At 45.3% G+C, this 12,020-nt stretch overlaps 1 protein-coding gene and 1 pseudogene across 4 annotated transcripts in view; both read left to right on the forward strand.

Moving 5' to 3' along the window:
* The window catches only part of LOC105742643, a 10,614-nt pseudogene extending 8,835 nt beyond the window's left edge, over positions 1–1,779 (forward strand).
* Positions 1–12,020, forward strand: part of Xpnpep3 (X-prolyl aminopeptidase 3) — an 83,085-nt gene that overhangs the window by 58,492 nt on the left and 12,573 nt on the right. For all 4 annotated transcript variants that reach the window (XM_004634647.2, XM_023719007.1, XM_023719009.1 and 1 more), the window contains 2 exons: positions 8,259–8,321; positions 11,535–11,648. In XM_004634647.2, coding sequence (XP_004634704.2) covers positions 8,259–8,321; positions 11,535–11,648 — 177 coding nt within the window. The remainder of the gene's footprint in view (positions 1–8,258; positions 8,322–11,534; positions 11,649–12,020) is intronic.

Here is a 12,020-nt window from a genome sequence, read left to right on the forward strand (position 1 = left end):
GTGGTGCTGGGGGATTGAACCGTGGTCCCTGTGCTTTGCTAAGCTTGTTCTAAGTAGGTGCTTTAGACCACTGAGCCATCTCACCAGCCCCAAGAACCATTTTTAACAAGGGCTCATTGGGGAGCCCTTAAGAGCTGGGGGGAGGGGAGCTAGGCAGGAAATTGGGCGGGCAGCGCACAGAGCAGCTCGCCACTTCAACGTGCATCTCAGTGTCTATAGTTCCCTCTTTTTCCTTCTCAAGATGCACGCCCTGGGGCCAGGGAGATGGCTCAGTAGAATAAGTGCTTCCCTGACAAGCGCAAGAGCCTGAGTTCAATCCCCAGTTCCACCAAAAAAAAAAAAAAGATGCACGCCCAAGAGAGCTTTGACTCTCATGGGAACCCCACTGTGGAAGTTGACCTCTACACCTCCAAAGGTCTCTTCCGAGCTGCTGTGCCCAGTGGAGCCTCCACTGGCATCTACGAGGCCCTAGAGCTGTATGACAATGACAAGACCCGCTACCTGGGCAAGAGTGTGTCAAAGGCTGTTGAGCACATCAATAAAACTATTGCACCTGTCCTGGTTAGCAAGAAACTGAATGTCATAGAGCAGGAGAAGATTGATAAGCTGATGACGAGATGGATGAGACTGAAAATAAATCCAAGTTTGGAGCAAATGCCATCCTGGGAGTGTCTTTTGCAATGTGCAAGGCCAGTGCCGTGGAGAAGGGGGTGTCCCTGTACTGCCACATCGCTAACCTGGCAGGCAATCCCAAGGTTATCTTGCCTGTGCCTGCCTTCAATGTGATCAATGGTGGCTCGCACTCTGGCAGTGAGCTGGCCATGCAGGACTTCATGATCTTGCCTGTGGTCACGGCCAGCTTTAAGGAGGCCATGCACACTGGGGCCGAGGTCTGCCACAACCTGAAGAACGTCACTGAGGAGAAGTACGGCAAGGATACCACCAACTTGGATGACGAGGGTGGCTTCGCACCCAACATCCCAGAGAATAAGGAAGCCCTGAAGTTGCTGAAGACTGCCATTGGACTTAGGTCCAGACTCACAGACTCAGGTCCTATTCTTTTCTTTTTGGGCGACGGGGGGAACCGGGGATTGAACTCAGGCTCTTGCGCTTGCCAGGAAAGCACTTATTCTACTGAGCTATCTCCCCAGCCCCAAGACTGCCATTGGGAAGGCTAGCTACTCAAACAAGGTAGTCACTGGCATGGACGTGGCTGCGTCTGAGTTCTTCAGGTCTGGGAAGTATGACCTGGACTTCAAGTCTTCTGATGACCCCAGTAGGTATATCTCACCCGATCAGCTGGGTGACCTCTACAAGTCCTTCATCAAGGACTACCCAGTGGTGTCCATTAAGGACCCCTTCAACCAGGACACTTGGGGCGCCTGGCAGAAGTTCACGGCCAGCGCCGGCATCCAGGTGATGGGCGATGACCTCACAGTGACCAACCCCAAGTGCATCGCCAAGGCCGTGAATGAGAAGGCCTGCAACTGCCTGCTGCTCAAAGTCAACCAGATTGGCTCAGTTACTGAGTCCCTTCAGGCATGCAAGCTGGTGCAGTCCAACGGCTGGGACATCGTGGTGTCCCACCGGTCCAGGGAGACAGAAGACATCTTCATTGCTGACCTGGTGGTGGGACTCAGCACTGGGCAGATCAAGACTGGCACACCCTGCCAATCCGAGCACCTGGCCAAGTACAACCAGATCCTCAGAATCAAGGAGGAGCTGGGTAGCAAGGCCAAGTTCACCGGCCGGAACTTCAGAAACCCCCTGAGCAAATAGGCCATGGCAGGCCAGCGCCCAGGCCTCAGGCCCAGATAGTTAGGTCCCCTCCTGCTACCTCTCTGTAGATGCCCTCAGGGCCACCCAGAACCGGTGACCCCAGCTGTTACCATCATGCTTGTCACCTTGTGCCCCACTGCATCTGGAGCTGTGTGTGCACTCCAGGCCAGGTTCCCAGTGGTTCTGTCGTGAAATAAACCCCAGTGCCCAGGAGGGATTTAAAAAAGGCTCATCAGGCTATTCTATGAAAAAAAAATCTAGGAAATGAATCATTTTCTTCACTGAATAACAGCTCCCTCCACAGTTTCTTACCCTCACATAGCAGTTTGCCACTTGAACTACCTTAATAGTATCTTAGTCTCATAAGATTGAATCATCAAAACTTAAATTGGCCCAGATCTCTTTGTTAGAACTCCATCTATAAAAAAAAAAAAAAGCTCCATCTGTTGACTAAGAAGCTCATCCAAAGGGACTCTAACCTTTCCTCCACAAAGGGAATAGCCACACCGTACAGTGTTGAGCAGATATTCCATCAATTTGCATTCTTCCTTTACAGACCTTTTTCTGGCTCCTAAATTTCTCCAGATTCCACAGATCTCAAGACTACTACTTCACACCAAGGATGACTTGACTGTTTTATTAACATCTTGTATTCAAGTCAGTTGATTTCTCTTTCAAAAGAACACTGTAACTATATTTTAGTGCAAAATGAGTCAGGTGTGAAAAAGCTGAACAAAGAACAAAACTTGAAAGAATGAGTCCAGTGTGCTGGAACAGGATGCAAAAGTATGAAGTCAAACCACCCACCTTACCTAAGGGCTGGAAATGTCAAGGCAATCTAGAATACACAGTGCGTTCAAGGCTAGCACAAACTTTAAAAAGCCAAGAATAAGAAAATCTGCTAAGTTAAAGAAGACAGACCCAGGGCCAGGGAGATAGCTCAATGGAATAAGCACCTGCCTGGCAAGCACAAGGCCCTGAGTTCAATCCCCGATACCACAAAAAAAAAAAAAAAGACACATAATATATGTTTTCTATAATTCAGTTTATATGTACTATCCAGAACCAGTAAATCTGTAGACAGATTAGCAGATATTGAGGTGGTATTTTCAGAACAGGGATAACATATTCTGATTGGGGGGAGTGGTAAAAATGTTTTGAACTAAAAATAAGTAACACTACTTGCAAGACATTGTAAATGTACTAAGTACCACTGAATTACTCATTTTGTCACTTCTGGTTTCTGGTCAGGGAACCAAAGATGACACGTCTGGAGGGCAAGCCCTGCTCCTGTGCTGTCCAAGCAGCCAACCAGGATCATAAACCGCATCCCAAAAAATGAGTAGAGAGGCAAAGTTTAACCAAGACATTTTATTTGTAAAGAGGAAATGGAAGGGAGAGAAGAGGATAGATACTCTGATAAGAATCAGGTTAAGGAGCTCCAGAAAGACGGGGACCCATGAGCCTTTGTTCCCAGCTCCTTTTATAGGGGGGATGTCAGAGACCCTTTCTCCCCATCCTGGAACTTGTCATAACTGGATTGGCTTCCAAGCACCTCTGCCTACCAAAACTTCTTGCTGTGATTTACGTGCACTTTTTCCTGTTTGTTCACTTGTCCTTGATGTACTTTTTAAGGCCTTAACTTTTAGGTGGTCTGCTAGTTGCCAAGGGAGTGCCTTATCCTTGGGTTAGAGTTGGGGTGGGGGGTGGATTCTGTTGGACTCTCTGTTGACCCTAGAGTGAATACACATGCATGTCTGTGCCTATTAGTGCATAGGTGTGAATACATTCTGCCTTAACATTAGCCCTCCCTTTGTTTTCTCTGTCTTCTGTTGGAGGTAGGGTGGTTTATCACTTGTGTCCTGCCTATCAGCTCTTTTTCTGATCTCTTGGTTCAAGTCCCAGCGTCATTTGGGGTCTTTATCTGGTTTCTCTCTCTTTCTCTGTCCCTATCCTTGATCTATTTCCGAAGGGAATTTCTCTAGGAAAGTTTGTTTTTTGACTCCTTCTAGTCAGGATTAGCTAGAAGACCTAATGAGGCTCTATTCTATTTTTTTCCCTCTCTATCTATAGACTCCTGAATCTACAATTTCTTTTTTTTTTTTTTTTTTCTTTTTTTTTTTTTTTTGACAGAACCGGGGCTTGAACTCAGGCCCTTGAGCTTGCCAGGGAAGCGCTTATTCTACTGAGCCATCTCTCCAACGCTATGTTAATTTTATCTAATGTAAATTTCATCACAATAAAAATGAAAAGTGTTAGCTGTCTAATATGCACTCTTATGTTTCAGATATTGGGATTTGAACTCAGGGCAGTTTTACCACTAAGCTACATCCTCAGCCATTTCTGCTCTATTTTAATATTACTGAGGCATGGTCTCACTAGGTTGGCCAGGCTGAACTGAACTTGCCATCCTCCTGCCTCAGCCTTCCCAGTAGCTGGGACTATAGGCATGCACTTTGTGCCCCATATTCTCACTTCCAAAGCCAGTTGCATTGATCGTGGCAGTTAAATAGCATTCATTTACTAAAGACACAGTGACTGTGCTTACAAATCTGCAGTTATTATGGTGAGAGTGCACAATATAGAAACAGCAATGAAGTATCACAGCTACTCGGCACAGTGACTGTGCTTATATGCATGTAATCCCAGCCCGCTGGGAAGCTGAGGTAGGAAGACCACAAGTTGGAGTCCAGCTTGGGCAATTTAGTGACTTAGCAAGACCCTGTCTCAAGAAAGGGGTGGGTCTGAGGGCTTAGCTATATTCCTGTAACTCAGTGCAAAGGTCCCAGTGCTGAAAAAAGGGAGAAGGATCACAGCCAGTGGCAGACTGGAAGAAGGCATGCAGGGAGGTCAGGTACGGGCTCCTGTTGTCCTCTCTAGAGAGACCACGGAGACTGCACTTCCTATCACAGCCCAGGAGCGTCCAGTGATACACAGAAAACTCAAAATTAGTGCGATTGCTCTCAGGACTGAGGAGCTGATACTGACTGCTCTGAAACAGTTGGCAGCACTCAGTGGCTGTGTTTCTGGCTTTGGCCAGGATCAGTGCCTCGGGCTGCTGGAATTAATCCTCACAGACAAGGTGAAGGCTGTCTTGTTGTGGTGTGCTGAAGGACACTGCAGATTTAGCCCATGGCCTTCACCCAAGCTACATCCCCAGTCCTCTTCATATTTTGAGACAGAGTTTTGATAAAAGTTGTCCAGCCTGGAATCAGATGGGATCCTCCCACTTCATCCTCCCAGAGTGCTGGGGTTACTGGCATGCACCACCACACCCAGCTGCACACAGATACTTTGAAAGCTGCTTTTCTGTGCTGCCTTTAGTCTTCCTAAAGTCAGACGTCTCTGTTGCCTTTAACTCTTCCTCCTATGCTGTATTTTCCCTCATTTTGCTATCCTTTCACTGTATGCCCTCTAATTTTTTAATACTCAAGCAGAGATTCTGAATTGGTACTCTAGAGCACCCTTGTAATCCCAGCACCTGATAGACTGAGGCAGGAGGATCCTGAGGATTATATGTAGCCTAAACTACACAGCAAAATCCTATCTCAAAAAACCGAAGAGTCCAGTGCTCTAGCTATAGCAAGACTGTCTACTCAACGCGTTTCTCTTACTGACTAGGACTTTTGTTTCACTGCCACCAATCCTGACCCTCCCTGCCACCAATCCTGACCCTCCTCTGGTACTCTTTTTTTGTTGTTGTTTATAGTATTAACATCTAGCTTAATACTCTGGGTGGAAATAGAATATGCTCACTAGTTGTTTCTCCCTGTCTTGTATCTACCTAGTCCCTGAGTCTTCCGCAGGGAGGCCAAGTGAGAAAACTGCAGACAGGCCTGTGTGTAAATGCCACGCTGTGTCATTTGACCAGCTCACTAGCCCTCACCAGGCCCTAGTTTCCACAACTGTAATGAGGATAATATTGCCTATCTTGTGGTTTACACTGCATAGAATGTCAAAGAGCATGACTTCAAAACCTCTCTGCCACATTAGGTATGCATTCAAAAGAAAATCAGTAAAAAGACAGACCATGGGCCGGCCAGATAGCTCAGCAGACTAAAGCACCTGCTTAGGCAGGTGCAGTGACTGGGGTTCAATCCCTGGCATGCCATGCCTGCCCTGCCCCCAGGGTGGCGGAGACTGGGCATGGTGCTGCTTACCTATAATCCCAGCACTGGGTAGGCTGCAAATAGGAGGATCACTATGAGTCCTATCTGCATAGTGAGGCCCTGTACCAAATACATAAAACAAACAAACAAAACATTATTTTCGTTTTGGTTTTCTTTCTTTTTGTAGTACATATTTGGAATAAATGATGACTCCGTTCCTCACAGAGAGAAATGTCATTGCAGAAGTTGTTTTTTGGTGGGGTTTTTTGGTGGCTCCAGATTGCCTCCAGCACTGGTCTGGGTTGCCTTGAGTATCTGGGAATTGAACCACCGCTCCCAGAGACTGACTGCTTCGTTTAAGCAGGCACTTAAACAACTGAGCTAATGTGCGGGCCCTCCTAAAGTGCACTTAAAGCCAGAGTGTTTGTTTTTGTTTTTTTTTTTCCAGAACCGGGGATTGAACTCAGGACCTTATGCTTGCCATGCAAGTGCTTATTCTACTGAGCCATTTCCCCGGCCCCTAAAATAATTAAATTTTTTTTTTTTTTTTTTTTCCGCAGAACCAGGGATTGAACTCAGGTCCTTGCGCTTGCCAGGGAAGTGCTTATTCCACTGAGTCATCTCCCTGGCCCTGAGAAACGTCACTGAAAACAGCTGTTGGGGTTGCATCCATCAGGAGTCATAGTGTTAGCAGCTTGGGAGAAATCCTTTTCTTGGTGTAGTATAGTCGCCTAATAACTCTGAAATGGGTTTGTTTTTATCCAGCAGACACTGCCAATCGTGTAGCTGCCAGTTTCCTTTTTCACACTGCCTGATAGTAAACAGAGACAAATTTGTAGCCCACCCATAATAGCCATAGTTATAAAAGATGGTATGCATGAAAGAAACAAAAAGTTTTTTAAATGAAGTGGATTAATGAGTTACAAGCATATACGCTGCAACAAAGGTTGAAGGCTTACCTAAAAATACCTATATAAGGGAATGGCTCTCGAGGACAATTTGCCCCCTGGGGACTTCTTTCTTTTCTTTCTGAGACAGTAGCTTACTGTGTTCATTCAGGTCTTGAACTCAGGGCAAGCCTCTTGCCTCAGCCTCCCAAGTGCTAGGATTACAGGCACGCACCACTATGCTCAGCCGCTTAGGGGACATTTTGGTTTCATCTGGGGTTATGTGGTCACGGGTGACATTCACTGAACTGTTCAGCCCCCACCACAGAGAATTATCCGGCCCCAAAGTCAGCAATGCTAAGGCCAGGAAACACCGCTGTGGACAGGACTATGCAGGCTATAGTTCCAGAGGCCAGCGCTCTGGACGCATCCTGGTGCTTTAGTTAGATACATTCGTGTCTTACTCGTTTGTTCTGCTGTAACAAGCCTGACTGTAACAAGCCTGACTGGTTCATGTCACTTCCTCACAGTTCTAGAGGCTGCAAAGTGCAAGAGCAAGGTAACAGCAGATTCACTGTCCACAGTCCTTATGCATGTCTCCATGCAGCAGAGAAGAGGACCATTGTGTCCTCCCAGGGCAAGGCCATACCCCCCCTCCCACCCTTAGTGGGGCGCTAGCGTTCCGGGTTCCCTGGCTCCTCACAGACCTGGCCTCTTAGTGCGGCATAGACTTTGCACAGAACCACAGGGCAAGTGCAGTTTGGCTGCCTGTTTTGCAAGGACTGTTCCAAGTTGGAGACTTGAGCATCCTTCTGCAGAATTTGTCCTCAGCCACATGATCCTGAAAGCAGTCCCTTGAAATCTATATTGTGATTAAAGTTAAAGCACCTGCAAGCAGGTACAGGGGCAGGGGCTCAATCCCCGGGCCTGCCATGCCAGCCCCGCCCCAGGGCATGCTGAGACCGCAATTGAGACTGGGTGTGGTGGTGTGCCCCTGTAATCCCAGCTCTTGGGAAGCTGTAAGCAGGCAGATCACTGAGTCTGGTCAAGTAGTGAGACTCTGAACACCCTTTAGACCCTTCCCTAAAAATACAAAAAAAAAAAACAAAAAAAAAAAACCCTATATTGTACCACTCAGTCACAACTTTAGACAGACAAAACTAGGGGGAAAATTGCTTTTTAAAAATTTGAACTGTAGGGCCGGAGAGATGGCTCAGTAGAATAAGCGCTTGCCTGAGTTCAATCCTCGGTTCTGGAAAAAAAAAAAAAAAAAAATACTCCATCTTGCTTCAAACAGATACCTTATCCGATTGTTCTGGCTACTTTTTGAGACCCTTTTTGACCCTTCCCTAAAATACCAAAAAAAAAAAAAAAAAAAAAAAAAATTTGAACTGTAAAGCATAAATTTGAACTACAGTGTTTTGAATGTTTGAGTTGGCAATACAGTAAAAATGAGACTGTTCTTGTCCTTCTGTCTTGGCAGGCTTTCACAGAAACAATGTTTGCCAGTAAAGCTCCTGTGGAGGAAGCCTTCCTCTATGCCAAGGTGAGCAGGGACAGGAGCCACATGGGCTCTGCTGGTGGGCAGCAGCTCTCGGGCCTCACGCCCAACCTCGGAGCCCCTCTGCTTTGCATGTATTCTTGGCGTTAGCTCAGTGTGAGAGTCTAAAGTAGGCACTGCTACACTTACAAGAAGAAAATTGAGAAGCAGAGCAAATGAAAGAAAGGCGAAAGAAAAAGCAAGCAAGCAAGCAAGCAAGCTGGCCAGATAGCTCAGCGGAGTAAAGCACCTGCTTAGGCAGAGCACAGTGGCAGGGGTTCAATCCCCGGCACGCTGTGCTGGCCCTGTGGGACGCGTTAAGATGGTGATTGAATTAATAAAAAAAAGAAAAAGGGAAAACGGGTGTGGGGAGAAGCAAGGAGATAGCTCAGTAGAATAAGCACTTCCCTGGCAAGCTCAAGGGCCTAAGTTCAATCCCCGGTTCCACCAAAAAAAAAAAAAAAAAAAAAGAAGAAGAAGAAGAAGAAGAAGAAGAAGAAGAAAAGAAAAACTGGAAAACAAAAAAAAAGAAAGAAGAAGATGGTGATTGAGACTGGGTGTGATGACACACGCCTGTAATCCCAGTGCTTGGGAGGCTGAAAACAGGAGGATCACTATGAGTCCAATCTGTGTAGTGAGACCCTGTAGACCCTGTACTAAAATACATTTAATAAATAAATAAAATAAAATTTTTAAAAAGGCTGAACGGTGTAAGATGAGAGCAGCAGCGTTTTGGTAAATGTGAAGGAAGACGGGTCTGCAGCTGCACTTGGCTAGTGCAGATCAGCCACTCTGCAGCCCGCCCAGCAACCTGGCGTCCACGCACTTGTCCAGAGCATTCAGGTTAGCACGCCTTTGAAAAGTTGAAATCAGTAGTTTTTTTTTTTTTGGGGGGGGTGCATTTTAGATCCACATAATAATAACTTTCGTTGTTGGGAATTTGTACCTGTACATCATACATCTTGCTTTTTTTTTTTTTTAATTCTCCTTTCCTTCAACTCCTCCTCCCCTCCTTATTTACAAAAGCTTTGTTTTCACTTTTTCCTTCTTTTTTTTTCTTTTCACTTCCCCTTTTTCTTTCCTCTACTCTTTCTTCTTCCCCTTCTCATTTGAACACATTTCCCAATATCTTTTAAGCATTTTGGTCCTTATTTACACTTTTGATTTCTCACACCAGAGAAACAGTGTGGTATTTAAACATGTGTGTCTGATTTATTTCACTTAGGAGTGTGGTCTCAAGGTGCATCCATTTAGCGAGAAATGTCTCAAGCTTATCCTTTATGGCAGAGTAGTACTCCACTGTATAAAGAAAAATGCATCTTCTTTATCCATTCATCAATTGATGGCCATTTGGGCTGTTTCCAAGATTTAGCTCTTACAAACTGTGTCCCTATAAACATAGGTGTGCATATTTCACTGTGGCATGATGCTTTTAATTCCTTGGTTTTTTTTGGGGGGGCGAGTGTAAAGTCTCACTGTGCAGCTTGGACTCTTGATCCTCCTGTCTCAGCCTCCCCCAGCATTGAGATTACAGGTGTGTGCCACCACACCCAGTTTCAGTGGGCAGCTTGGCATGGGGCTGGCACAGCATGCAGTACCAAGGATCGAACGTAGGTCCTTGCACTTGCCAGGCAGGCACGTAGGCTGCCAAGCTATCTCCCTGGCCCTGCTTTTAATTCTTTTGGGAAGATAACTGAAGGGAGAAATAGATAGATCAAATGGAACCTCTTAAATCCTAGTTTTTAGAGGAATCTCCACACTGATTTCCAGTGATTGGACCAATCTCCTCTCCCACCAACAGTGCAGAAGGCTTCCTTTTTCCCCACAGACCCTCCAGCATTTGTAACTGTGATTTCTCGATAATAGCCATTGTTTCTGGAGTGACATGAAATCTCATTGTTTTAATTTGTATATCTTGAATAACTAATGATGTGAAACTTTTTATGTATTTAATGTTTCTACTTCTTTATCTGAGAAGTGTGTATTTATCTCAGATGCCCATTTTTGGGTTGGGCCTGAAATTGAGGGGGAACTCTGATTTTTTTTTTTTAAATTTTATTTTTTAATTCTTTATATAGGGGCTGGGGAGATGGCTCAGTGGAATAAGCGCTTCCCTGGCAAACACAAGGGCCTGAGTTCAATCCCCGGTTCCACAAAAAAATAAATAAATAAATAAATAAAATTCTTTATATATGTTAGGCATTAGTCATTTGTCTATGGAACTACCTGCAGAAAATTTTTAGCATTGTCTGTTCACTTGGTTGGTGGTTTTTCTTGCTGTGCAAAAGCTTTTTTTATTTTATTATTATTTTTTAATATATTTGGTACAGGGTCTACAGGGTCTCACTACGTAGATTGGACTCATAGTGATTCTCCTGTTTTCAGCCTCCTGAGTGCTGGGATTACAGGTATGCACCACCACACCCAGTCTCAATAATCCCATTTCAGCATGCCCCGGAGGCAGGGCCAGCACAGCATGCTGGGGATCAAGCCCAGCCTCTGCTCTGCCTAAGCAGGCGCTTTAGTCCACTGAGCTATCTGGCCGGCCCTGCAAAAGCCTTTTAATAAGATGAGATCCCAGTAGCTGACTCTTTGTGATAGATCCTATGTGATTGGGGTTTTGTTCATAAAGTCTTTGCCTATACCAAAGTTTTCAAGTGTTGTACCTATTCTTCCAGCAGATTTAGTGTTTCTGTTTTAATATGAAATTAGTAGGGGAAAAAAAAAAAAAAAGAAATTAGTAGGGCCGGGGAGATGGTTCAGTGGAATAAGCACTTGCCTGGCAAGTGCAAGATCCTGAGTTCAATTCTCGGTACTGCAAAAAGATAAACTAAATTGGTAATCTAGAGCTAGTGTCAAAAGTGAGACCCATATTTTGTTGTTTAGCTAAGTAAGAATAAACAGTAGCCCTCCTTGGAGATTTTCTATGTCCTCTTCTGGACTGAATTTGAAAGTCATAGGAATTTGGAAAATACTCAGAAGAGAATAGAGTTAATAATAAAGTTAACAGGACTGGGGGGAATAACAGTGCATGCAGACTGTAGATACGTAGCACACAGCATGGGAAATAGATGTGTGAAGAGCAGCATTAGGGTTGGGTTGGACACAGCGTGCAGTGCTTGGCTTCCAGCAAGCGCTGCTACGGAGGCAGAGGCTGTGAAGCTCGCCTGGCTGGAAGAGATGCAGAATGCGTTGCTCACACCTCGCTGTTCTCCACAGTTTGAGTTTGAATGTCGGGCGCGCGGGGCAGACATCCTGGCCTACCCACCTGTGGTTGCTGGCGGGAACCGGGCGAACACTTTGCACTACGTGAAAAATAATCAGCTCATCAAGGTATGCAACATGCCTTTCAGATGCTCCAGCAAAAAGCTCACTAATCTGATTTTACAAATCAACTCATTTAAAAAGCACATGTAGGGGGTGGGGAGATGGCCCAGTAGAATAAGCACTTGCCTGGCAAGTGCTAGATCCTGAGTTCAATTGCCAGTTCTGCAAAAAAAAAATAAAATAAAAAGCACATGTATTAACTTGGGCATAGTGGCCCATGCCTGTAATCCCAGCACTCAGGAGGCTGAGGCAGAAGGATTGCTGTGAGTTTGAGGCCAGCCTGGGCTACATAGTTCAAGATCAGTCAAAACTACATAGTGATAGATTGTCTCAAAAAAATAAAATACAAATAAATAAATAAATAAATAAAATTAAAAA

This window comes from Octodon degus, unplaced genomic scaffold (assembly GCF_000260255.1).
Source record: "Octodon degus isolate 3935 unplaced genomic scaffold, OctDeg1.0 scaffold00064, whole genome shotgun sequence".
Classification (NCBI taxonomy): domain Eukaryota; kingdom Metazoa; phylum Chordata; class Mammalia; order Rodentia; family Octodontidae; genus Octodon; species Octodon degus.